General features: G+C 37.3%; 1 protein-coding gene across 1 annotated transcript in view; it reads right to left on the bottom strand.

Annotated features, from left to right (window-relative positions):
* Positions 1–529: 529 nt before the first annotated feature.
* The window catches only part of LOC145234255 (uncharacterized), a 34,819-nt gene continuing 8,632 nt past the window's right edge, over positions 530–26,716 (bottom strand). Inside the window, exons 19-76 of the mRNA XM_080099004.1 lie at positions 26,522–26,671; positions 25,955–26,111; positions 25,378–25,529; positions 24,717–24,816; positions 24,600–24,649; positions 24,014–24,233; positions 23,057–23,126; positions 22,616–22,712; positions 22,170–22,284; positions 21,990–22,039; positions 21,278–21,488; positions 20,890–20,942; positions 20,569–20,758; positions 20,406–20,458; positions 19,571–19,766; positions 19,071–19,213; positions 18,822–18,923; positions 18,417–18,522; positions 18,082–18,200; positions 17,555–17,708; positions 16,968–17,148; positions 16,527–16,629; positions 15,796–16,000; positions 15,532–15,633; positions 15,265–15,305; positions 15,007–15,134; positions 14,725–14,897; positions 14,423–14,506; positions 14,117–14,258; positions 13,829–13,974; positions 13,383–13,484; positions 12,761–12,801; positions 12,566–12,693; positions 11,997–12,169; positions 11,636–11,719; positions 11,309–11,450; positions 10,572–10,717; positions 10,131–10,232; positions 10,017–10,057; positions 9,766–9,893; positions 9,387–9,559; positions 9,229–9,312; positions 9,017–9,158; positions 8,599–8,744; positions 8,000–8,164; positions 7,252–7,443; positions 6,668–6,766; positions 6,293–6,400; positions 5,775–5,929; positions 5,154–5,367; positions 4,537–4,772; positions 3,975–4,185; positions 3,254–3,534; positions 2,875–3,085; positions 2,299–2,472; positions 1,862–1,966; positions 1,651–1,777; positions 530–1,117 (exon numbers count right to left, since the gene is read on the bottom strand). Of these exons, the coding sequence (XP_079955130.1) occupies positions 946–1,117; positions 1,651–1,777; positions 1,862–1,966; positions 2,299–2,472; positions 2,875–3,085; positions 3,254–3,534; positions 3,975–4,185; positions 4,537–4,772; positions 5,154–5,367; positions 5,775–5,929; positions 6,293–6,400; positions 6,668–6,766; positions 7,252–7,443; positions 8,000–8,164; positions 8,599–8,744; positions 9,017–9,158; positions 9,229–9,312; positions 9,387–9,559; positions 9,766–9,893; positions 10,017–10,057; positions 10,131–10,232; positions 10,572–10,717; positions 11,309–11,450; positions 11,636–11,719; positions 11,997–12,169; positions 12,566–12,693; positions 12,761–12,801; positions 13,383–13,484; positions 13,829–13,974; positions 14,117–14,258; positions 14,423–14,506; positions 14,725–14,897; positions 15,007–15,134; positions 15,265–15,305; positions 15,532–15,633; positions 15,796–16,000; positions 16,527–16,629; positions 16,968–17,148; positions 17,555–17,708; positions 18,082–18,200; positions 18,417–18,522; positions 18,822–18,923; positions 19,071–19,213; positions 19,571–19,766; positions 20,406–20,458; positions 20,569–20,758; positions 20,890–20,942; positions 21,278–21,488; positions 21,990–22,039; positions 22,170–22,284; positions 22,616–22,712; positions 23,057–23,126; positions 24,014–24,233; positions 24,600–24,649; positions 24,717–24,816; positions 25,378–25,529; positions 25,955–26,111; positions 26,522–26,671 (7,875 nt within the window). The 3' untranslated portion in view covers positions 530–945. The remainder of the gene's footprint in view (positions 1,118–1,650; positions 1,778–1,861; positions 1,967–2,298; positions 2,473–2,874; positions 3,086–3,253; positions 3,535–3,974; positions 4,186–4,536; positions 4,773–5,153; positions 5,368–5,774; positions 5,930–6,292; positions 6,401–6,667; positions 6,767–7,251; positions 7,444–7,999; positions 8,165–8,598; positions 8,745–9,016; positions 9,159–9,228; positions 9,313–9,386; positions 9,560–9,765; positions 9,894–10,016; positions 10,058–10,130; positions 10,233–10,571; positions 10,718–11,308; positions 11,451–11,635; positions 11,720–11,996; positions 12,170–12,565; positions 12,694–12,760; positions 12,802–13,382; positions 13,485–13,828; positions 13,975–14,116; positions 14,259–14,422; positions 14,507–14,724; positions 14,898–15,006; positions 15,135–15,264; positions 15,306–15,531; positions 15,634–15,795; positions 16,001–16,526; positions 16,630–16,967; positions 17,149–17,554; positions 17,709–18,081; positions 18,201–18,416; positions 18,523–18,821; positions 18,924–19,070; positions 19,214–19,570; positions 19,767–20,405; positions 20,459–20,568; positions 20,759–20,889; positions 20,943–21,277; positions 21,489–21,989; positions 22,040–22,169; positions 22,285–22,615; positions 22,713–23,056; positions 23,127–24,013; positions 24,234–24,599; positions 24,650–24,716; positions 24,817–25,377; positions 25,530–25,954; positions 26,112–26,521; positions 26,672–26,716) is intronic.

Here is a 26,716-nt window from a genome sequence, read left to right as displayed (position 1 = left end):
CACTTTACAGGCCACAGTAAGTAACATTAAATGTAAGTGGCAGTGGCAGTTCCAATCTCCCACAATTTTGCGAGTTCACGCTTAAATGCTAGTTGCGCCAAATGTAGGCCTACGGTGTTTTAAATAACAAACTTCCATGCAGATAGCCTAAGCTTTTTTTATCACACATCATGTCAAAGTTATTGATGGGCAACGAAATATGCTGCTTCAAGTGTCGGGTTCCTGTCGCAGGCCTACTGTATCTGCCGGGTCATTGTTGGAGTTTTATCGAGTTATAGTGAGTTTAATTAGTTAAAATGGTTTAACCCAATAGATTTCACTACAAAAGAAGCCAAACGGGAACAGGGCGATGGTGCTAACTTGCTACATTGGCATTTATGTACATGTTACACTCCTGCTAGATTACAAACCGATTTGTGTTTATATCGAGCGATATTTCTCATAACAAAACTTATGTAGTTTACCAGATTGAAACACCTCGGAAATTTACATTAAACCCATCTTCGAATCTATAATGATAACAACAAACTGAGTGATGCTAGCGTGTATTGGATAAGCAAAGCAAACAGCACATGTGTATAGATTAATAAAACTGTTATCCGGGTACAGTGGGCTACTATAGACCCACGTTTAAAAACTACAAAAAAGATTAAATGATTGCGAAAAAGTTTAATGGGAGCAGAAGCGAAGCGGGCCGAATTGAAGCAAAAAATAAAAAAATAAAACGTCAGTTGTCCAGCTGAAAAGTTGAAACGAGCAGAAAAATTCGTACGTTGAAAAATGAATCAGGTTTGTGACATAGTATTTTTAATTAAAGGGTGATAATGATTGCTTAAGAAGCGTTATTTTTTGCCGTATAACTACTACACTGACGTAATGCAAAAATCTCGGTCAAACATTTCCATGGGTCGGGTCGTCAAAAAAACAAGGGCATGAAAATCCACTTTACTCGCATGGTGAAATTCCACACGAGCACTCCAAGTGATTCTCATACTGCATATCCAACTTGGAGCCGTCCAAACATGTGAGAGACAGGTTCTTCATCTCAGTGCTTGTTGGTTTGCATGCATTGCAAGTTTCCGCTGTTTCGCCTTGTGAGGTCAATGAGAAACTCGATCTATTGTATAAAAATAAAAGAGTTTGCGCTCATGGGATGTGACGGTCATAACAGGGTTACCAGACGTTCGGATTTTCGTGGACATGTCCGGAATTTACGCGTAAATTCTGTTTCCATAACGGATTTACAAAATCACTCTTAATGTCCGAAATTTAAGTGTCTAGTAGCCTAACCTACAGTAGTTCTTACAATTCTTTTTCTGAGGAACTCACAAAGTTTACGTTTTACCAGATGCATCAGCAGTTTTTGATGCAGTTTTTGATGTTGGAATATCATCAGATTGTAAGCTTAGAGCTCACCTTTTTAACAAAATCAAAGCGACCCAATCCATAGTTGTAAGTCGGGCCGGGTTCGGGCTAGTTTTTTTTTTTCAAAACAAACGGGCGTGACTTGGGCCTGACTTAACTTTCTGTGTCCGTAGTTAATTTTTCCGGCATAAACGGGCTTTTTAAAAACGATTCGGGCTTATACTTCAGGCCGGGTTTGAAATCGAATTCCGGTATAAACGAAACCACTGTAGCCTATATACTCACGAGCATTTTCCTGCACAAAGTTGGGTCGAAATAGTGGACATAGAGACACAATCCACTCCAGCATCGTTCTTTTGCGCCACACCTGTCAACTCAACCGTCGTCGGCTCGCAATTGTCGGAAGTCTCACCTACATGAACAAATAAGTGTCAAACCCATGTTGTACCCATTATTACCTATATACACCACCATGTACAGATTTGTGTGTTTGTACCTGGTGCTTGGCAGTAGTAGACTGGGCATCCACAATCGTCTTCGCCCTGTACTGACGCCTCAGCACTGTTTTCGCATGCCGGAGCTTCACGGCAAGAGAAACAACCTAACAGGAAAAACAAATCATTTAAAATGTGCCGAAAATATTTTATACTGTGCAAAATCAACAATACATTTTTCGCATATTTAAAGCGCAGTGGTAAAATTAAATATGATTCCAAAGCAGTTTAAATGACTCTGTTAGAAGCTTCGTTTGTTAAATTTGGTTAACCCCGCTGCAATTTTACATCGTGTAAACGTATCAACAAGAATACACTCGGAGGATTTATTCGTTTGCTGAAATGGTGGAAACATTTAAAAAGAGTCTTATGAAAATTTGCTTTTACTTGCAAATAGTTAAATACAAAATAAAGAGATCGAAACCAGTAACAAACTCACATTGTGTCGGGACACACTTAGTTGATCCAGCCGCTTCACGAACTTGACCTTCTGGGCAGAAACATCCCTCGACCCTCATGCCATCGTCGTAAACAGTCAAATTGTCGCAGGATCGGTACTTGAGTGAACTCACCTCACACTCACGGAACTCTTGGTTAGATGGACACTCAGGTGCTGGTTGGAACAATAAAAAGATGATAGTGAAATGGTAGGTTACCTGTTTCGTATTATTAGAAGGGAAAATGTTTTTTTATTTCGATTAATTATAAGCTTGCAGTCAAGATCTTGAAACACTAAACCGAAGAAGGAAAGCGTCATAGCCAACCAGTTGTAAAAAGTATAGAGCAGTGGTGCAGGCTTTGGACCACCAATACAATTAAATAAATATCGTGGGCCTGTCCATAAGCTTTTTTATACGCAACCGAGTCTTTGATTTGAAAACTTTGACGCTCTGCTTACCCATGATCAAGTAATCAGTAAATAACCCGTTCACAAGTTACTCAAGATTTTTTCATGCCTAAAACCAAAGTTATGGCAACAAACTGAGCATTCTGAACAATAGCAAAACCTCGTTACCTGGACAACCGAGGGTGGATCTCCACAATGCACAACGTTGAGCCAACTCGCATTTGGTGGCATATTGCACAACAGATGGCGAATTGCACGGGTCGCATTTTTGTTCGGTAGAGTTGGTAAGAAGTGCCAGATCAAAATGACATTGGGGAATGTAACCTTCTGGGTCGATTTGTGAACGGCACGATTCGAACGCTGAGCTCTCTTGCAGGGTCTAAAACGCGTAAATATTTAGAGACCTAATAGGTCAGTAATAACAGATACTGTACAAACAAATATTTACAGGTTACTATGCTGTTTTATGGTCCAATTATCCTTAAATGTCAAAAATTTTTTGGAAGATTTAGATATAGAATTCGGTAAAGAAAAAAATCACACATACCATGCATGGATCTTGTTCGCATGGTTGACATTTGGAATGAGTCAGATGGCATCGGTTCTCACAATTGATGCACTTGTCCTCGGGAAGCTGTTCGGGACAATCGGGATAAACCGGTTCAGCGGGGCACTCTGGCTCTACAGGATAGCACTTGGCGTGATCGAAGTCTTTGACGTCCTTAAGCCAAGAGTCACCAAACTTGTCGACATCGGCAAGAATTGATCCGTCATAGAGGTTTCTGCTGCGTCCAATCAGATCGTCGTCTTGGTTGTTGTTACATGTTCCTGTTTTGGTTTAAAATTGGAATAGGGTTAGAAATCTCATCTTAGTAATTTCCTATTAAAGTTTTGTTTGTTTGTTTCATTTTTATCATCAGTGGAGCGTGGAGGGACAGCGCCTGAAAGTGTTATGCGGTCCGTCGTTGAGCTGCCTGTTTTAGTGCAAGTCTGTTGAATCCTTTTTTTATTTGAATTTTTTGAATTAGGCAGATGATATGATAGTGGCGATGGTGACTTTAGTTTAGTTCAACCCATCGGGAACTAGGTTGAAGCAATGCTGCTCAAGTTTTTAAACACAAGTGCTTGAGACAGTATTAGAACCCACAACCTTGTGAACACAAGGCAGTTGCGACATTGCTACCAGAAGCAATTGCTTCAAACATTCGACTAACTGGACTGTGAGCATACCCATTGTCATTTTTTTTTACTTTTGTACTTTGACTCACCGCACAAGCCTCCCATCTGACCCTCATAGGTTTCATACGGAATCCTGAGCATCAGGGACTGGTAAGCTGTGAACGATTCGTATATGATGTCGATGCCGAGTGAGAGAATGTGAAGTTCAAGGGTCAGGAAGCTGAACGATTCCACACGTACGTCACTTCCTTCGGGTTGCCAAGCGTCCCACAGCCTAACTCTTTTGTTGTTGAAGATGAACTAAAAATATGACAAATCCAAGATTAACAAATATTATGAAGAACTTTTTATGCTTCAGTTAAAGAAAGCCCTTTTTACAATTTAAATCACAGCACGCCAGGCCTCTTAACGGTATAATATTGAATCAGCTGGTCACCAAGCATTCCCATATGACAAGGCGTAGGCTGGAAAAATCTAATATACTGCATATGTCAGCTTCGTAGCGGTATGGGATCGCCAGTTACCCAGTATCAGTAAAGATGAAGATAAACTCACAACTGGCATTAGCCCTGAAATGTCTGGGCAGGCCAGCGATCACGGCATCTTTTACAACTTAGATATACTTTTCCTAAGCTTTGTGCACTTTCCTACCTGCTGTCCAGAAGTGAAGGTGTAGTTATTTCCCTTGTGCAGAACAATCAGTGATTTCATGCAGGACAGATCCTTGTCTCTGGCGCTCCACCATCTGCACAGTTCGTTGTCCACAAGGATCTCAGTTTCATTGAACTTATATTCCTTCATCAATGTGTACGTGCACTTGCCCTGGAAGTCGTAGTTAAGACCATCGAAGGTGCGGAAATGAGGATCTCCGAACAGTTCACATGTGCCTGATGAACAGTGCAAATATTCAGGTTAATAAAAAAATAACTAAGCTATTTTTTGAAGAAATATTAAAACGGTAAACGGCAAAATTGTTGTTACAGTGCGAATCGTAGGCTGCTCCTTGCAACAGTGTTTGTTGAAGGTGCTTTCTTGCGAACTAACAAACGTTGTGCGTGAAAACAAGTTTATGAGAGGGGAAAAAACAAGCCAATAAAAAGTTTTAATCGCAAAAAATAAGTTATTTTTGGATAAGAAAATCGAGATGAACTTTTTTTTGATAACCAAATTACTTTCTTACCATAATCAATACAGTAAAAAATCATCCACTTAAAAATGTACAAAATGCCTTTGAAAACGTGTAACTAAAAATCAAATAAAATACTTACATGGGCACACAGACTCTCTGCAGCATCCGTTCTTTGTCGTGGCAGTGTAGGATGGTTCGCTGTTTGCACAAATTGCTCTTCGGTTTCTAGACGCTCCCTTGTCGCATGTATATCTTGGGAAGATATCAATCTTGGTTTTCTTTGAGTGAGGGTTGAGATATGTGCATTGCATCATCTCGCAAGGGTTGTCCTTGTTTATCCACTTCTCACCAATCTGAAACAAAACAACGGTTAGTAACATTTATTTGAGATGTTGTAAGAGTTTTCAACAAAAAGTGCTATTTTTTGTATGTCTATAATTCGTGAAGGAGTTGACACTGGTACCATTATGTGCTTTATAGCAACAGTCCATTATTTGATTTTGTTTGTAACAAACATTTATTTGAGATGTTGTAAGAGTTTTTTCAACTAACAGTGTTTTGTTGTCTATCCCCTCATGTGCAAGAAGTATCTAATACTTGAAGAAATTGACACTGTTACAAATTCGTGCTTTGTAGCAACAATCCATTGTTTGATTTTTCTATGTAACGCACTTGCAAAATAACCTAGTATATGTTTTGTCACGATTCAACCATATATTTTTTCAAAAAAAAAATCGTTTTATTCACATTTTTCACAAACCTTTTTCTTTTCAGTTCCCAACATACAGAAATCACCGGGTGGTGGTTTGTTCACGCAATCGTATTTGGGACAGCAACATCGCTGATCAGTCAAGTTTCGAACTGCCACTTCACCTTCGGCACAATGCGCATCCTCACAACTACTGAAGTTGCAACCTGTTACAAATTATCGATAATAATTAGCACACATTGCAAATTGATCAGTGTGAAAGTGAATTGTGTCCTATTATCGCAAAATACGTAAGTAGCAAAACTGTTGGATGCCTACACTAGCCAATACGACCTATGTCGTGTCACCAGCTGTGCTGATAAGGACTTGTAGGTCGAAACAGTGTGCACTGTCTGCAACTTATCATTTATTGGCTCTATGCTTTTACAAAAATATCATTGCACTAGATTTCCCTTTGAGTTATGATAGTATGACTAACAAACGTAAAAACGACCCTAATCCTTTTCATAAAATTAAGTGTAAACAGCGAATGATCAATTGCAAAATACAAGACGTAATGGTTTACTCACGGCATCCGAACTGTGGGCAGCAAACGTTGATGGAATGATCCATGTACTTGTATACATCCATTTCGGGATCGTCACATGTAAGGTTGGTCTTGGAGCATTCCTTCAGTTCTTAAACATCAAAAATACATTATTTAGTAACAATATGTGTAGGAAATTGCCATGTGAAGTGCTTCAGCACAGAAAATACGATTTCTAGCTTTGTTCGTTAATACCACACAATCAATTATAATTTGTTGAATTAAACTTAAACTGTTTCGAACCTACCTTAAACGTATAACGCCATGTCAGGGGCGTAAATTACAGTTAAATAGTTTTGAATCGATTTCATGGTACCCGTATATTCAAATAATCACAGCATAAAAAAAATCAACTTACTGCATTCAAGCACAGGGCAACCACAGCTATCCTTAAGACCACTATCAACGATTTCCTTGCATTCGTCCGTGCAGTTTGGTCGAGGACATTCATCCTTTTCTGTTGGATTATCAAATAGTTAATTTTGGCATATAAATCCAGCAGTACAGTTCGGCACTTTATTCGATTTAAATTATTTTCTACATATTTAGATACACAGTGTGTAACAAAAATATATCATGTTGAATTGGAAGGCAGCAGGTTTATCTTATTTTTACATGTTTGACAAATCTAGTCAATTTTATTTCCCTTTAAACCGTTTCAAAATTAGTTTCCTTTGCCAACCCCAAACAGCTAAGTGATATAAAAACGCTTTTATATGAAGAAACAGTAATAATAGTTCATACGGATGCAATGACACTATTTCGTCAACATAGGGTAATTTCGGATGTTATCAATTTTACGTAATTTAGTTATAATCGTGGTTTCAACAGATGTATGACCTAATACCACCACCTAATGCTTAATACCAAAATGCTAAGGTACATTTTAAGCAAACTTATACCTACATGTGGTGTTTTTACGAACAATATAAGTTAGCTTACCGCATACGCGCTGTGTGCATCCACAGTTGTCGATCGTATCCACTTTGTGGAAACAGGTATCGCATTCTTTTGGTTCAACGCAGACAGTTTCATTGACAATGTAAGGACATCCCTGTTTGATTTCAGCAGATTTGTCGACAAGACAACGACGGTACCAGCACGCAGATTTCGGGTGATCCCATTGTTCGTTTCCTAAACAAAAGTTGCTTTAGAAAAATTCCACAAAAATAATGCACTTTTATTAATTACTAAGAAGGACAACAACTGATTGGTTTATTTTCTACTAAACATAAACATAAACTTACTTTTCTAAACAAGCCATTTTTTATAATGTAGTTTTGATTGCTTGTTGGGGTGAGCAGTTCACAAAATAAATATTTAAGTAAGATAGATTGGCAACCAGGGCTGAATTAACAAACGGTGGTAACATTTATTATTTATGTTAAGTAAATTGTTTTACACAGATTTGGTCAATTGATATACCGATACGCATTTAACCACAAAAATTATGTAAAGCAAATTTACGAACGAACAGATGAGGTTTGAATACATACTTTTTTTAAAAGAATATCTCAAATACGTATTTTCCATATCATCAGTGCTGCCACAAAAATTATAAAAAAATATTTTTTTTGCAGTGTGTATGCAAATAAAGTGAACCAGAATAACACGACATGCAGTTTTATCCACATCCTTAACTCTAAAACACTGTTTCACAAAAGTCTGGAACTACACGAATTAAACTTACTTTCGTATTCGGTGAAGTCAAACTCGTCAACGCAAGTTGTCGGGCAGTCGCAGTAGTTTGGACAACATTCGTTCTTCGTCTTCACAGCGTCAGTCTTCATCACAGTGAATGGGAAATATTTCTCTTCACAATCATCCTGTGTTGTCACATTGCAACGAATCGGTACTGAAACCATAAGCAACACATGGGGTGCAAAATAAATTAGGCAATCTAAAGCCTTAACCAGTAAAAAGAAAATATACAACGTACAAAAACAACATCTAATCTATTTTTTAAGCCGGTAGCTCAGTTGGTAGAGCGCGAGTCCCGGAGAGACTCCTGTAGTAGGTACGAATCCTACCGCGGGCTACATTTTTCTGGCCTACGCCTTCCCATATATGAATGCTTGGTGACAGGCTGATTCGGTATTATGTCTTGGGCCTGGCGTGTTATGATTTTGAAAACTTAAGTGCTTAAGTTACAAACTTACGACATCGAATTTACGGCAGTTAAAGCTTTTACCAAATCATAACGAGGAAAACATAATTATCCATTTTAATCCGAAGTGGAGGCATACGCAATACTTTGTACAGTATTATTAAAAAAAGATATTTATTTACCGCATTCAGACTGATCACAACAATAATCGTCCTTGCTGGTGAGTGTCAGGTGACAGTTGGGGCAAACCTGGGGCGCAACACATGGCACTTCCTCCACTTGAGGGCACTCGTCTGGGTCGCCCTCCTTCGACAAGCGACAAGTCTTTCTGTAAATGTAAAAGATTTTTTTAAACTTCATATTCAGGTTTGAGAATAATTTTAATACGTGGTTAATAAAAATCAAGACCAATCAAATTTGATTAACTACAATCAACAAAGTGATTATTAACTGAAAAAAGGGAAAGTCCTTTGCTATACAGCAGAAGTTTGAACCATGGGCAAATTTACACCCAAAGTTTCACATGGTTTAAGGGTAAACATAAAATGGTTTCAACAGTCCTTGTGAGATGAAAATTAATGTAATTTATATTTTCCTGACCTTCTCTTGTTTCCACAATCATCTTGAACATCTTCTTCCCATTGTTCTCCCACTGCACGAAGGACGTTGTTGCTGTCATAGCAACCATCAGGACACTCGCAAACGTTTCCGACTGGACAGCATGGGAAGTAGGAGTGGAGGCCTGAAACGTGGGATTGTCATTGATAAAACGTACCAACATTTTGTCATATTACCGTAGCAGTTTTTCTTACCGTTCAATGACACTTCAACAAGCTTGGACTTGGGTGGTGGGCATGATGTTCGGTTGAATGGATACGGTGGGCACACGTAATCCTCTGTGATGCAATAAAGCATGTTTATTACATGGAGCCATTTAGTAACATCACAAAAGTTGTAACATTATACTTACCACAGATATTGATGTCGCATCCGCACTTGTCTTTTGCAGGTGTGGTGGTCTGACATTCCTTGCATGGGATCGGATCGGGACAACCGATATCACGAGCTTCAGGACACATTTTGGGATCTTGTTGGCATTCTTTGTAGATTTCCCTCGCAACGCCAGTTTGTTCCATCATGTCACTATAAATCGCATAGGGGTTAAAGGGCATAGACTTACACGTTCGTACATATTCATGCAGACACACAAACAATTATAATGCCAGGCAAACAGACAACTAGGTAAAGCGTTGCACAGCCTCAATTAAGATAAACCCACACATACATAAAATATACATATGTATACGTATATTCCTTATTCATTGAAGTAGGAAGATCTACATATCTACCGATAGTCGAGGTCTTCTTTAATTCCTTCCCAGTCGTCATTTTCCTTGTTCAACATCGTGACAGCAACTTCAGGTACAACGCATCTCATACGTTTACATGCTGTTTCATCCCACCAAGTCTCGTACAACTATAAACATATTTCAAAAATTTCAAAAATTTCTTCAGGATGTAAAGTACGTCGTAATTTAAGTTAACGATTACACAATGATTTGAGCAAAAGGGTGATTTCTTCCAATAATATGACAATTACCTTGCGTCGAATTCCATTGTACATGCAAGATGAGTCGCACACTGTAAAGAAAAACAGGGGTTAGTTACATATTGCGCTTTATGTTTTAAAAACATATTCACACCAATTACTTACTGCAACAGTTCTTGCTGGGGAAGCATTCATCCTGGGTTGCCAAGGAAACGATCTTCTGATTGGCTGCGGGATCGACACATTCCTTGGGGTCCGGAATGGGTACTAAAAAGCATGGTATACATTTCTGAAGTGTTCAGCACAAATTTGTAAGCGAGGCCGAACCCCAAAACATAAGTCCGAAGCCCGGCCCTAACCCAAATCGTTTTTAAGAAGCCCATTAAGACCCGAAAGAATTAGGTTAAATCCAGCAACTAGATAATTTTTTTTGGAAAGTTACGTACAGACAATGCGAAGTCGGGGCCGAATTAAGCCAGTTTGTTGAAAAATCTAAGCCCGATCCTAGCCCAACTTACAACTCCCGTTCAGCATCGATATTTTACCGCAGGTTGGTCATAATAGGTTGGTATTGTTGTCGCCGATATTCTTATGTATTCAGCTTACCACACTCGACTTGCAAGCAACAATAATCGTCCTTGCTGCTCACTGTGTCGAAACAGTTGGGACAGGGTTCCGGTATCACGCATGGAACTTCCTCCACTTGAGGGCACTCGTCAGGATCGCCTTCCTGTGCTACACGGCAAGTTTTCCTGCGCAAAAGCACGTTTTTAAATAATTTCGGAGCCAACGTAAATTTTCCATTTTCCGAGAAATAATGTATTGTGCCGGAGTTTCACCAATGTAGCAATGCTAATCATTTTTGATGTTATGCCAAGACATTCGTTTTTGTTTGGTCTTGTCTGCGACGTAATAAACTGCCCTAAATACAGTTTGTACGCGATGTAATCTTACGAAACCAGATTTTAAAAAATTATCCTGTAAATGTGAAAGTACTTCGCAAGGAGTAAATTATATTTTAGTTGTTCACTTATGCTTTTATTTTTCTGTGAACAATACTCGGCTTTAACAGTATATTGCTTGGACCGTGCTCGACAAAATTGAGAAGAAAAACTGATATGAGAAAAAAATACAAAATTTGAGAAGCATTGCCTAGTGCTGTTAGATTGATTGGCAATTAAATTTGTTTTGAAAGAAATCAGTTTACAACAAAGCAATTTTGGTAAAGTTTGTACCAACCCGAATACGCACACTAAAACAACTGTTGATCGCGAAATTTTATGTTATAGCTCAAGTTTCCAAAACGCTTTCTTTTAATAAATTATGTCAATAATTTATCCAACCTTCTTTTGTTTCCACAATCATCTTGAACATCTTCTTCCCATTGTTCTCCCACTGCACGAAGGACCTTGTTGCTGTCATAGCAACCATCAGGACACTCGCAGACGTTTCCGACAGGGCAGCATGGGAAGTAGGAGTGGAGACCTGAAATAAATGTAAATAATTTCAAGTCGTTGTGTCATGGTTTTAACATTCTAGCTTAGCAAAATTGGTCGTTTGACAAACAAAGACGGTAACACAGTCGCAGTAAAAATTTCATTAGGTGAAATATAAAGAACGATCGACTTTAACTGGTAGCTTGAACAAAAAAATATATCTGTGCAACTCACCATTCAATGATACTTCGACGAGCTTGGACTTGGGTGGTGGACACGAAGTTCGGTTGAATGGATAAGGTGGGCACTTGTAATCCTCTGTAACAAAATATAAGTACATTAAATGTTTAATGAGAAACAAAAAAATTCGCCTTTGTTTGGAACTTCACCAAAATTTTGAAAAACAATATAGGAAATGATAATGCAAATTTTAAAATTGGGAAGGTTTGTACAAAATATTTTTAAAAAAACATGGTCATGGGTTTACCTCCTACAACATCTATTTGTTTTACAAAAAAAGTGATAGGGTATACAAAGTAAATAACAAACCCCTTTTGTAAGCTAATTTCAATGTCTTAACAGATAACAGACTTACCACAGATATTGATGTCGCATCCGCACTTGTCTTTTGCAGGTGTGGTGGTCTGACATTCCTTGCATGGAATCGGATCGGGACAACCGATATCACGAGCTTCAGGACACATTTTGGGATCTTGTTGGCATTCCTTGTAGATTTCCCTCGCAATGCCAGTTTGTTCCATCATGTCACTGAACGAACATAAATAGCAAGTTAAGATATGATTTGTGTCATTTTGCAGTTTTGTTAACTTTGTTTGCCATATCTAAACTACAATTACGTTCATTACGAGCAAAGCACATAAGTAGCTTTGGCGCGATCAGTACCGTATACAACAACGTGCCTAATATATTTTTGTTATTTCCAAAAGCGCTACAGCCAAAAGGTAATGCACTGTCATGTTCAATTAAATTTCCAAATCTTTTGAGTGTTATGATCAGGCAAATATCTTTATTCTTTGTTGAAAACATTTTTGCTCTCATACACAACTACACAACAATCACAACTTTTGAAACAAAGAGTTTTAAAACGAAGTTTTAGTGGCTCTGTAAATGATCCTAATAAAATATTTATATTTTAGAAATTACCGGTAATTGAGATCATCTTTAATTCCTTCCCAGTCGTCATTTTCCTTGTTAATCATCGTGACAGCAACTTCAGGTACAACGCATCTCATACGTTTGCATGCTGTTTCATCCCACCAAGTCTCGTACAACTGAAAGCGTGAATTAAAGTATCAATAAGGGGTGATGCAAAGGTGAGGCTATTCCTTTTTAACTTACCTTGCGCCTGACTCCATTGTACGTGCAAGATGTCTCACAAACTAAAAGGCGAAAAAATAATCGTTAAACACATTGAGCTGTAACGGAAATATTGTTCCCGGTTTTGGGTTTGTATCATTTTGAAACATGTACTAAAGACTCAAAAACAATTAGCCCAACATTGCGTAGGAATAAAAAATAATCATAAATGTCCCAGCAAGAAGATGCAAGCTAATATCTAAGTGTAAAATAATATAACGTTTCTACAGTTTATAATGTTTTACACTTGGATAACAAACTCAACAAAGGTGGAGGTGGTAAAGGTGGTAAACACATCAAAGTGCCCCAACGGTCCCAGGACTACGGGAGTGACTTGACTTGACACTTAGATAATGGCTTGTATTTCCTTTTTGAGAACATTTAAAACCGTAAATTGTGTACCATGACATACGTGGTTATTATTTTGTTCAAAACAATAAAAATAACCAAATTACATTCTAACAATAAAAGCAAACAATCGGTTACGGCAAGCATGATGTGTTTTGGTAAAAACCTTTTGTTTATACGTTGAACTAGCGAAGTACTTACAATCAGTGGGACAGTAATATAATGGGTCAGATGTTATAGCATTTTATGCACTTACTGCAGCAGTTCTTGCTGGGGAAACATTCATCTTGTGTAGCAAGGGTAACGATTTTCTGGTTTGCTGCAGGATCAACACATTCTTTCGCATCAGGAACTGGAACTGTACGAAAGAAATACAAAGTCTTAATTGACATTTTGCAAACGGCCAATGATCCACACCTGAATGTCGAAACACGTTTTTCTTTTTTTCTTTTTGTCTTCAGAATATTAAAGCTTTGTGTTGTAGGCAACTTGTTTATTAATAAACGTGTTCTTTTATTTTTTTTCCTGTTCGCGGCTCGTGCGTTTATTTCGTTTACACTTCACATATATTTCCCTTAAAATCTATGTTTGACTTGAGACTTCAATAAATTTTGCAGTCAACCTTTTTACACATATGGCACGCAAACAAAATATTATCTAATTTTGACATGCAAGTTACAAAGGTTGAACATTAAAACTTACCGCATTCGACTTGCAAGCAACAATAATCATCCTTGCTGCTCACTGTGTCGAAACAGTTGGGACAGGGTTCCGGTATCACGCATGGAACTTCTTCCACTTGAGGGCACTCGTCAGGATCGCCTTCCTGTGCTACACGGCAAGTTTTCCTGGGAACAGGCAAATGTTAAATCCGTATAATTTCCTATGGGTGTGATAGGTTACATGGATCAAGATTTTGCACACTACGTAAAATACTTTTCGTTTCTTGAAAATATAAATCCAACTAAAAATGATTTTTAGGTCAGCTACCTTCTCTTGTTTCCACAATCATCTTGAACATCTTCTTCCCATTGTTCTCCCACTGCACGGAGGACGTTGTTGCTGTCATAGCAACCATCAGGACACTCGCAGACGTTTCCGACAGGACAGCATGGGAAGTAGGAATGGAGACCTGCAATAATAAATAGTGTTTCCTTTTCACATAATTATGTTATTTTAAGGTAATCGTTAACGGGAATACAATCTTGTATCTCCATAAAGGTAACATCTGTGCAAGGTCAATTTAGAAGAAGATCAATTAATAGCTAGAACAAAAACAAGTTCGGTGCAACTTACCTTTCAATGAGACTTCGACGAGCTTGGACTTGGGTGGTGGGCATGATGTTCGGTTGAATGGATAAGGTGGGCATACGTAATCCTCTGTAAAATAATGGAAGTATTGACGTGTACTGCACTTAGAACGTTAGGTCGCCTAAGCAAAACGTTTGGTCTGTAACTATAACAACTCCACCAAGTCCAGGTTTTTGGTTTACTTTCAACCAATTCACTTTTTCGCCTATAAAATGTGTTTTTAAGATGTCGAAGTAAACACAAAAGCACCCTTGTCATTTACCATTCTTAACAGATAACCGTCTTACCACAGATATTGATGTCGCATCCGCACTTGTCTTTTGCAGGTGTGGTGGTTTGGCATTCCTTGCATGGGATCGGATCAGGACAACCGATATCACGAGCTTCAGGACACATTGTGGGATCTTGTTGGCATTCCTTGTAGATCTGTCTTGCCACGCCAGTTTTTTCCAGCATTTGCCTGGGTCGAATGATAGTTTTAAAGTATATTTGAATGGTATAGTAGTATGTATGCACCCCAAAAAGTTGGTATGTTAGACTTTCAAGCCTATAGTCGCCACATATCCCACCTGTAGTCAAGTTCTTCTTTAATTCCATCCCAGTCGTCATTTTCCTTGTTTATCATCGTGACAGCAACTTCAGGTACAACGCATCTCATACGTTTACATGTTGTTTCATCCCACCAAGTCTCGTACAACTGAAAATGAGTAAAAATGACAGCATTTCTATGTGTTGCATCAGTTTACAACCCATAAACCATTTTCATATTTAGCTGTTTTTTTACATTTCCGAAAAAATATTTAGATATACAATACAAAGCGTCTTACCCTTCTCCTGATTCCGTTGTACATGCAGGAATTGTCGCATACTGAAAACATTAATAACAATGTTAAAAGATTGTACCAAGTTTTTCAAATACAATAAGCAATTTTGATGTGTTTAATTGCTGATGAAAGTTTTAAACTTTTTCCAATAATATATGACCTAAAATGTTTTTTTCACAATTGACTGTGTTGTAATTTTAGGCATATAGTAGTAGTGTCTTTATTTTATTAGCACCTAGTATATTTTTGCTGCTAATTTTTAATACTTACCGCAACAGTTCTTGCTGGCAAAGCACTCGTCGTTAGTTGCCAGGGAAACCACCTTCTGATTGGCTGCAGGCTCCAGGCACTGCTTTGGATCGTTAAGTGGTGCTAAAATAAATGTTGGTTGTTAAAAATGATTCCTATGCAAATAAAAATTGTTTAGTTTTTCGCAAGATTTTAAAGTGTTCCGTGCCCCCAAAGAAGGTTAAAAACGCTGACAGACCAACGTTTGGTCACAACGCAATCAAAGCAGCTTAAAACTCAACTTACAGCAGTTGATTTTCGGGCATCCACAAACATCGGTCCCCATAGTTTGGTTCTCGCATTTTTCGCACGTAGTGGTGTCAGGAATACACGGACTAATCTTAACCGCTTCTGGACAAACACCTGATGCCCAATCTGAATCACTGACGTAACAGCGTCGTTTAACGCAACCGTTTGCATCCTCGTCCAGTGCAATCCATTCTGTTCCGTTCTGATGTAAAAGAAATTAATTTAATTGGTGATTTAGTTTTTGTGTTGAAAGAGCATTTAAACAGGGCGAAGGTTTTCCGTATTTATAAAGAATAAAGGCGTTGTTATTACACTACAATATTTTGTTACAAGCGATATTTTGGATTTAATTAAACAAATTTCGATGTCACAAAAAATACCTACCAAAGGGTGCAAAGTTTTTTTTTTTTTTTTTAGAAAATACCAAAGGGTGCAAAGTTTTTAGTAGTTTGTGTATTAAATAGTCTCAAGAGTTTCATGTTGTTTAATTTGATTTAACGAGTCTTTTTATTAAATAACTACAGCTGCAAAATGATTTGAATTAACGGGGTAGTTCTGTATTTGTTCAAAAAACGACTGATGTTCACATGTTGTACAAATGTAAGTGCAAAAACACCTAGCTCAAAAAGCAGTGAAATTGTAAGCTTTACATTTTTTCGGTGTTTGTTCTGCCGACTGACGCACAGTTGGTTAAGAGCTAACACAATTTAGACCAGTTTCGAACTTACGGCGATCGTTTCACCATCCTTGTCGTAGCAGAACTTTTCAGGATTGCAGTGATAAACGGGACAACAGTATTCGGGGACTTGACGCGCATGCAAAACTTCCAACCTGCATTAGACAGTAAATTATAATCCAAATCAGAAAATAGAAAACGCAATGTTTAAATCCACAAGTTAGTAAATAATCAGGGTAAAAGCGAGGAAGCTTCCGTTATAACTCTACTATAAGTATCTGAACTTATTGAAAACCATAGGCACTCTTCTATAGTTTATAATCCCCCAAACTGTATCTACAAGTTGAAACACATTTTTAGGGTTATGCAAATTATGTACAGTAAGTATATTATTTAAAGGCCAATTTAATTTTCGAGGTATTTCCACAAGTTACAACACATTGGGTCATATTTCTACAACAAAATGCAAACTAAAAATGTTGTGAATTCATACTTGAAGCAGTTTTCGCATGTCGGGACAGGTTCGTTGCAAGAAACATTTGCGTAAGTTTCCAAATAACATTTGTTCGGGTCTTGTTCGTCAACGGTGTCCGTGCACTCATAGTCGAGGCAGTCATGAGTCCAAGTATCACCAACTTGGTAGGCCGTTCCCATGAACATGCAAACCACGCACTCTATAAAGGTAACATAATAGTCAGACTCGCATAACCTTTTATTAGTAATCTGAGCAAAAACATACAAGCAAGTATTTGCGTAAAAAACATGAAATCTTTTTGCTCAGGTTATTTTATTAGTATTTGTCTAATTGAATGGTATAAGCCGAGGTTGCGGAAATTGTAATCTAGTTTGCAAAAATTATTCAAGCTTTAATTGACATTAAAACTTATTTTCATCAAACTAGTTTCGCTAAAAACGATAATTTGTGCAAATACATAAAAAACTTCATAAATTGACATAAAGTATATGGACATTGCAATGTTCCGGTTGGTTACAAGTGGCTTACAAAAATCTGCTTACAATGTGGTTAGACCATAAGGCTTAGGAGTATAAGAATAACAGCTGGCCATAAAAAGTCTTTACCGCATTTGAAATGATCGCAACATTCCCCGTCGTCATAACAACAACTCTTTTCCTCATCTTTTACTCTTCTGTAATTTTCGGGGCATTCGATCGGTTCCGGGCATGGGTTTCTCTCCTTTGTGACGTTATAACATTCCTTGTCTTGACCAATCGCCTAATTTAAAACAAACGAAAAATCATGTAAGTTACGTAATTTTCATTTCAGGCCTAACTGCTACGTACACTGTATCTGACAGATGTGTTTAAGTTTGGTAAAACTCACCAATCTATTTTGTAACATTGAAAGAAATATTTGCACCTAACGGGCGTAATCGTATCTGTCAACGTCTTTGAGCTCTTGGCGACCGTTTAGTTCTACTTTTATCTTTAAATTTTAGGTTAGCAAACTTTCTGTTTCGTTTTATTTCGTTTTTTCGCGGGGAAAAATTACCCGAGTAAGTTTGGGTTTGATTCGATGCCTTACAAAAGCCAAGCGGTTACAGTTGCTCAAAAACCATGGCACAAATATAGTGTTTTGCGTTTTGTACCTTAACTGACAGACAGTTGTAGGTGTCGTAACATCCAAGCTCCACATTTCCTTTGGTCCATGTTGAACCAATGTCCGTTTCATTCAGCACAGTGTTTCCAAATTTGCAGTATGGGCAACCTACAAATTATTATCAATCAATAAATTTAATGCAAAATAAATATTTTGATAATAATTCTAATTTATTTCAAAGAATTTAAATTTTCGTTTTGAAAAACGATTTTAATTGATCAGAACAATAACCTAAAAACCATAAACAGGTTAGTTTGCACAATTCAAAGCCCCTTTTGGGTTAACGCCAGAAAATTGACTTTACATTAGGAGCAGCAAACTTACGACATTCGATAAGCTCTGTGCATCCGCATTCAGTAATTCTGGTGATAGCTTCATCGTAGGGACTTGGACATTTTTTCGTTTCTTCGCATGGTACTGGTGTACATGACTATCAAACAAAAAAGTCATTTCAGCAGATAATTCATTAATTACTTTCTGAATAGACTGCGTGGATTGCTGTTAAGAGGCAGGGTGGTCAGTAATGCAAAATTCGTCAAAAAAATGGTTTTTGAGCATATAAACATGAACAGAAATTGTAATATATTAAAACTTTAAAATGTTTGTGGTAAAACATTCACCAATAAACATTTCGTTACACTGTAGGGCTGAAAAAAAAATGTTTTTAAACTTTATTGCAACAGATGTTAGAACAAATTGATACATCAAAGTTGTTTTAAATTATTTTACCTCCAACAAGCATTTATCTTGAACGTCTCTGTTGTTTGTGCATGTGCAGTCCTCACATTTGCGTTCAGTCTTGCGGTAGATACGACGCCAAGTTTCATCAGGCTGCAAACAAAAATGACATTGCTGAAATGTCTACAACGAAATGTGGATTCTTGGAATACTTTTCTTGTGAAAAAATATTCAAATAAATTTACCAAACAAAACCTTTTTCGGGGTTTAGTTCACGCATCTTAGGTTGACCTGACTTACGGCATATGTCCTGTTGTCGAACTGATCCAAACACACGTGATCACAGGTGCAGTTGTAGCATGGAGCCAAGCATGGGTCAGATGGAATCATCTCACGAAGGAATGGGTAGTCACATTTGATCATTGGGCATCGTTCAATTTCCTCTGCACATTCATACAGATATTTTGTCGGGGGTTTGGGAATTGAAATTTGACAAAAATGCAGTGACCGATTATTTTATAATAAAAAACTTTATTAACTCGTCATTTTGTATTTGCAACATGTCAGAAGACTTTTTTGCCAGGTAATAAAATTTGTTATTTTTTTCGATCACCATGTTGTACACAAATACAATCGAAATATAGTTTAAAACTAAAAACTCAGTTTAGGTAAGTTATAGGCAATGACTGTGTAGTTCATTGGAAAGGTAACCAGAACCAACAATATTTAAAGAATCAATACATCAAGTTCGATCACCACACAGAGGTGTAATCTACTTTTACCAATAAATTTCAACTTACTGCAGATGTATTTGGGACATCCACAATCATCGTCTTCAATACCAACAATTTCGTGGCAAGTGGGGCACGGTTCGGGTTTGTGGCAGATCTGACGATGGTAGGGGCATTCTGATTGGTTAAAACGAGGACCATCAGCGCCATCTAGCGGGTCGGTGCAGTGATGCCAGCAACCATTCATCATCCACTCAGTGTTGGGCTGCAAGGTTAAAGTAAGCGCTCATGTCCACTATCAGTACCTTGTGGACTGTATTGCGAAAACGTTTGTGCATGGATTATGGCTAAAAATCAAGTTCCACTGGTGTTACCCCCAGGTAATTTACCTTTTGGCGTCCACGTAAACTTGGGAACTGCATGTTGTTGTGTGATAGATATGTGATTTACCAATCTAAATTCAGTGAAAGTATACGGTATGTGTCCAGATTTTACGCTTTGTGAATTTTGTGCGTTTATCATAACAGTGTATATAGTGTCGACTGTTAATTACTAAAGTGTAATGTGATTTTTTTACTGTTTTTCACCCTTTACTATTTATTAAAAAAACTATCGTAGCAATATAGCCTTTGATATTCTTAAAACCAAAACTGTTATTTTGACCATTTGAAGTAAATTGGCTCAAACTTATTTTATTTCTATGTTCTCATCATTATACGATGTTTAAAAACATTTGGTCAAGCACCAAAATCACCGGTAATGCTCAAAAACGAGAAGAAATCACTGCCACTAAATCTTTATAAATTTTAGATGTGATGTTTGTATGATTATAAATTGTGTCCACATGAATGACGATTAAATCTCTTTAATATACGTAGTTTTTATGTATTTAATTTGTTCTTACCGGGTATGCGCTGTTGGTTCCATTGTTCTCGACGAAGCAAACGTTGTCACATTCTAAACAGATCAAGATCAAATAAGTGTTAAATGAAATAAAACTAAAGAAAATAAAACGCGACATAAAATAAAACTTGAAAAAACACTCATTTTTACAAAAATGGCCTCACCGCATCTGTAAAGGTCGCAGCAATCGAACTGATCTCTACCATAGACAACACTGTGCATACGATCTGGACAATCCGGGGCGGCAGAGCACGTCGTGTTGGCGTAGTTGACTGCTTTGTAACATCCACCCTCGGCCTTGACGCCACGGACACATCGGAATTTCAGACACTTCTTATTCCAGGTTGCGTCAATCTGGGAATAAGATGGATTCAAAATCACTAGCCTTAATTTTTCTAGTTGTCAAACTCATTTCATTAATATAATGTTGTTTAGTCCTAGTTTTTGAAAAACGCTAAAATAAGATCGAAAACATTGCTACTTACAGCCATCAGTCTCTTGTTGTTCTGAAGATCGTAATCAACGCACGCGTCGCATTCTATAGGCAAAACATATAAAAATCAATCAGTGCATTACTTCCTGTTCGGAACCAAACTTAAATAGTGATGTATCTTGCTTTGGGCTTTGATAGAAATCATTGAATTTAAGCAATCCAAACATGGTATATGTTATGTTTTTTGCATGTAATCGCGCAAACAAAAACGATTGCACTGGTGTTTTTGACATTAAATAGTTTGATTACTGAATTTACGGTTTTTCACTTCTTAAATTAGTTTTACTTGTTTAATTTGCTAAACTGTTCCCAAGTATAAATACAAATGGGTTTCACCTCACAATAGGATATAAAAACAACAACATATTTTTTAGACTTACCGCATTCTCCCCACGGGCAACAATCATCAGGGCGTGTCTTATTCACCCATGCGTAACCGGTTTGACATGTGGGTGTAGGACCAGTTGTACAAGCTTCTTGTACCCGCTCGATCTGGGGACAAAACTCGATGGCAGTCTTGTTGTAGCAAGTGTCAGTGTAACAACAGTTCGATTCAGTTTCGTCCTTGCACCAGTAATTCGAACCTCCCACCTGAAACGTTGTGAAATTTAGTTTCTGCAATCAAATTGACGGAAAAGCCGTTTTTGTTCGACCGTACATATTCTCGTTTTTATCACAGTGAGGCATGTGGCGCAACAAATAAACCCTTGTTGTCTATCATTTCAAGCTAAAATGTTTTAGCATTATGCGAATTTTAGCAAATTTTTGTTGAACAACCACCAACAGTTTATGTGTTTGTTTGTCCTTACATCGAGCTTAAAATTGGTTTAATTCCAAAATCCTAGTTGATGAAGATGAAAATGACTTTACCCCCACCTTCGTTGTGGAAGTAATAAGGCTTTGGAATTTCATACACGTATTATTAAGTTTTTGAACTATTTTAAGTTTTGTGTTTTTTTTAAAATGCCTGATAAAGGCGTCAACGAATCTTGTTTTTTTTACAAAAAATCTGCTGGAATAGCAACAATTTCAATGTAGTGTGTCTGGCAGCAACATCGTATCTCTACACGTACAAAAATTTGGCAAACTTACCTTGAGGTCATCAGTCTTTGTGTTATCGCTGAATTCGCAAGTGTCGCAAACTGAAAAAATAAGGATTTAAATATTATTATTTGAAACCACAAAATTTATATGTTTTTATTGAAGTGATATTTAAATGTTTGATATATCTATTTTAATATATATATATATATATTTAAGTCAGTGACTTACTGCATTCGTACTTGACTGGACAACATGGATTTCCAGTTTTAAACTCAGTAAGTGTTTCGTACCACTGGCATTCTTTGTCCTTTCCGCTGTCATCACATCCATGGAGATCTTCCCTCTGTTAAGATATAATTAACGTGTTAGTTTATGCTCGGCACAAAATATTGTAGACTTCAAATTCAAACTATGATTTCGTTACATGCATTTTTTTCGGCGTTATAAGTTGCAAAACACATGAAAACATTTAATTCATGTCGCGTAAATATGGCCAAAAACGTCTATAGATGTTTGCTGCAGAATATAACTTTTTGTTTGCTAACAAAGGGTATAGGACTCCCGTTAAAAATGTTCAATCAACGTAAAAAACATCTTCTGTTCTGGTGCAGATAAGTTACATTAAAACGACCGAAATATTTGAAAAACATATGATTTATTGCTGAATCTGTCACCTGGAGATTACACTGTGGTTCACTGGCATCAGGATGGGCAACACACTCGTAATTTATGCAGTAAGTCTTCGGTCCAATGGCTGGGACTGGATCGTAACTGTAAAACAGGTAAGGTACATAAACAAACTGTATAGATACAGTATCACAAAAATGATGGAGGTTTCTCGCTTTAAATATTTTGGATTACTTTGTTTTCTGAACATCAATTTATACACTTGAAAGGTAACTTTTCTATGTATTTAACAATTTACTATATACACCATTCGACTTATTAACACCATTATTTTGGAAGAAAAATCGAATTAAACATAAGTTCAATAAAGTGGGCCCATAATAATTTGCCCGAAAAAAGATTTCATAAGATACATACACTTTACAAATATATGATGTATGTTCGAATGATAATAATCAAATACGAAATACTCGAACAGAAAAACTTACTTGAAAACTTGATTCCATTTTTCACCGATCACTCTTTCTGCGTCGCAAGAATCCTCACGAACGAGACATTCTGAAATAAAATGTTTTTCAGTGCTTGATTAGACTTGTTACTAAATTAGGCTACATCTCGATTCGTGCTATCATATACACCTTCAAACTAAATCAGAAATATTGACAAATCGTGGAAAATATAATACTGTTTACACTGTCGAGGGCGTTGCAGGCCGGCTATGTGGTTTTATAAATTAGGCATAACGCTTTAATAAAATAAATAAACCCTATTACATTGCAATGTTCGGACTTCTCCTGCATAATAACGTAACATGATACAAGACCATATAATTTTGTTGAGGCTGGTTTTATTTATTCATAAAAAATCGGACCTTTTACAATATGCACATTTAAAGGTTCGGACACTTTTTTCTGTGCGGTTCTCGTAAACGGTGTTTAATACAGCCATATTAACTGTATCATGACGTTGTTCTAAAAAATGCGAGGCACTGACTTTGAAGTAGGGATGGGCCGAGCCGAGCCAGAACCCGAGTACTCGGTACCGAGCATCGCTGTTTTTAATGCTCGGTGCTCGGCCGAGCAGTTGCACAAACTGACCCGAGCGTTAAACTCGCACATTCACGCCCTGCTATCATATGTAACTAGTGTTCTAAACGGTGTCTATAAACAAAAACGAATGATTTATCAAATGCACCAGATGGTGGAAAAACCCGTACTTTATGGGCATGTACAGCTTAATAAAACACCGCCGGTGACGTAAGAGGCCTTGTAGAGCTAAAACGTAGAAATGGGATTTTTGTGACGTCATAATGCACCGAGCGTGCTCGGCCGAGCACCAAGCATTAAAGTGAGATGTTCGGTGCTCGACCAAACAAAGCATTTGCAGTTTTGGCACATCCCTACTTTGAAGTCAATAAAAGGTTCAAAACAAAATAAACAATTTACCTTTACTACAATCCCGGCAGTTTTTGCATAGTGATGTGGTGGAGTTGAAGCAGTTCAGTTTGTAGAAATAAGGATCGTATTTAGGGATGGGTTTGTATTCCTCTTCACAGATGTAAAGTTGGATTGTTCCGTTATAACAAAGATCTCCATCAGTTGTTGCCGCACACCACTCAATCTCACACGTATCAGTGTTCAGAGGGAAGTACTTGGTCTCTCCAGGCTGAAACGGTGTGAAGAATTTGTTACGTTACAAAAGAAACATTACAAAGAAAAAATGTTTAAGCTAAATAAAACTAGATCATGTATTGCACAAGCAGTTTTTTGTCTAAAAATTGGTAAAATATCCTCACTTTACAATGCTTAAACTCAATTTTGTACCCATTTGTTTGCGACATGACAGCTTATAATACAAAACTTGCATTTTTTTGGCTTGTTTAAGAATTCGTCAACTATCATAATGATTTAGGACGGTTATAGAACGATTTAGGACATACGATCTCAGATTGTTCTTTCTGGTGGGAATTTTGGCGAAAATAACCAGATGTACCCTTTTTCGGACATATTAAATCCAAGATAAAATTCTCACCTGAATTCGAAGTTGTGCACCAGATTTGGTTTTGCAAACGTCACATGTTTCTGAAAATATTCACACAACAGATAAAACAGTGAAGTTTTAATTAAACACCGTAACTATAACACGCACCACAAACTCTGCACTTGTTTTCGACCGAGTAACGTGTACACTCGGTGTCGCTGTTTCCAATTGCCACGCACTTTTGTGTCATCTCGTCCAAAATGAAACCCTGCGATACAACAAACAAATCTGCTTGGGTATGGTTCATTTTTGCGAACAACATCTTAAAATAAGATGAGTATTTTTTCATATTTGATATTTTATGTTTTTATGACATGATTTAAATGAGATTGTAAATATTCTTTAGTGATATATTACCAGAGATAACATTCAGTATGCCCCAAAATAATGCACAAGAATTCAAATATAGCTAGAACGTAACACGATGTTCTAGCACACCAGATAAACAAAAGGTTTCTCCCAATTTTATAAAGGGTTAGGAGGAAGTAAAGGCCTATATGTGTCCCCAAAAACTTATAGAAAATCAAAACATTCCAATACGAACAATACAAATCTTTCGTGGGGTTTACATACGACAAATTTACGAGTTCAGATTGTCTAATTCCTCAGTTTAAATTTAAATGGTAAAATCGCCAAAATAGACTTGACCCTTGATATTTCTCAAAATAAGTTTATAAACATAATTCATAATCTTTTTGTGATGTTCAATAACGGTTATGCAGTCAACGGTTTTGGTAACACAGAGAAAAATTTATAAGTATAGACTTACGTCAGGGCACTTGGGGAAACATCCCTCGACACACCAGCCTGCGTCATCAGATGATTGACAGGGACAGCAAGTGTCAGTGATACAAGATTCACAAGCTCTGTAATGCCACCTACATTCCTCCTCATTCTTGTTGTAGATCTCACACATAAGAGCTAAACAAATAGGCGATTGATAATTTCTAGCTATCTCTTCTAGATTAATTACTTGTAAAAGTGCGGTTTTGTAAGTTAGTTTTATAAAAAACATTTTTTGCAACTATATTCTGAAGTCACTATAGTAGGATTAATGTGTTTTCATTTAAATATATTTCTATAGCCCATTCTCTTCGACATAGTAATTAATTGCTTTTTTTGGCGTGGTTCTTGCATGCTATGGCGAAGATGATTTACAGCCTTTATGAGAGAAATGCTGTAATTTTTCGAATCATGCATTTGGGCCTATAGTCCCGGATTTATTGATATATTTGACTGGAGTAACATTTAGCAAAAAAAGACGCCCAAATAAAAACGATCAATTTTGTAGCGAAAAGTCTTCGACATACTTGAAGGTTAACTATTGTTTATTTAAGGAAACTTACGACACCGCTTCATGTTTCTCCATTCAACCACGACACCCTTCTGTGCACACTGATGGGCGTAATGAGCGATGGCAGTACACATACATTCGCAGTCACCACCTCCGTCACATCCACAAGTGTCAAGAACACAAGCATCAAAGTAACGTTGTGGGTTGACCTGAGAAAACACCAAAAATGATTGAGTTGTAAAACACACTATTGCCGGCTTACTGATAGCGTTATGGTGATTGTGCAGTAGGGCATGCATCACAAAATATATCTCCAATACGATTTAAACCCTCAACAAACGAATATTTTTCTTCGGACCGGTGTATTTTAAATATACGGAACAGGGCAAAATATATAGAAATCCTAACGCGTGAAATTGGAACAAGTTGAGGTCTCGTTACTTCCATAAGTGATAGAGCGTAACTTATTGTATCAAATATATAACGAAGCAAATTCCAAATCAAGGGAGATTTTTTTATATTGTGGTCCTGACAGTTCTGTGCAACTTGTTTACCGGTTCGGTTTAGGTTAGATAAAGGTAAAAAGTACTAGCCTGCAACTACAAAATTGCTTAGTCACCTTTGTGTGGCAGTCGCCAAACAGATTCTTGTCCAGAATGACGCTGCACTTTTCTTCGGACCATTCTCTTCGCTCTGGTCTCAAAGTGCAAGAGTCGTTTACTTGGCTGGCAAGTGTGGCATCCTTACAACTGGAAGATGCTTCAGGTACCTATACAGGGAAACATTTACTTATCTTTTAAATGCTTATGTACTA

This window comes from Phallusia mammillata, chromosome 6, assembly GCF_965637545.1.
Source record: "Phallusia mammillata chromosome 6, kaPhaMamm4.hap1.1, whole genome shotgun sequence".
Classification (NCBI taxonomy): Eukaryota; Metazoa; Chordata; class Ascidiacea; order Phlebobranchia; family Ascidiidae; genus Phallusia; species Phallusia mammillata.
This window is presented reverse-complemented; position numbering and strand designations above follow the sequence as displayed.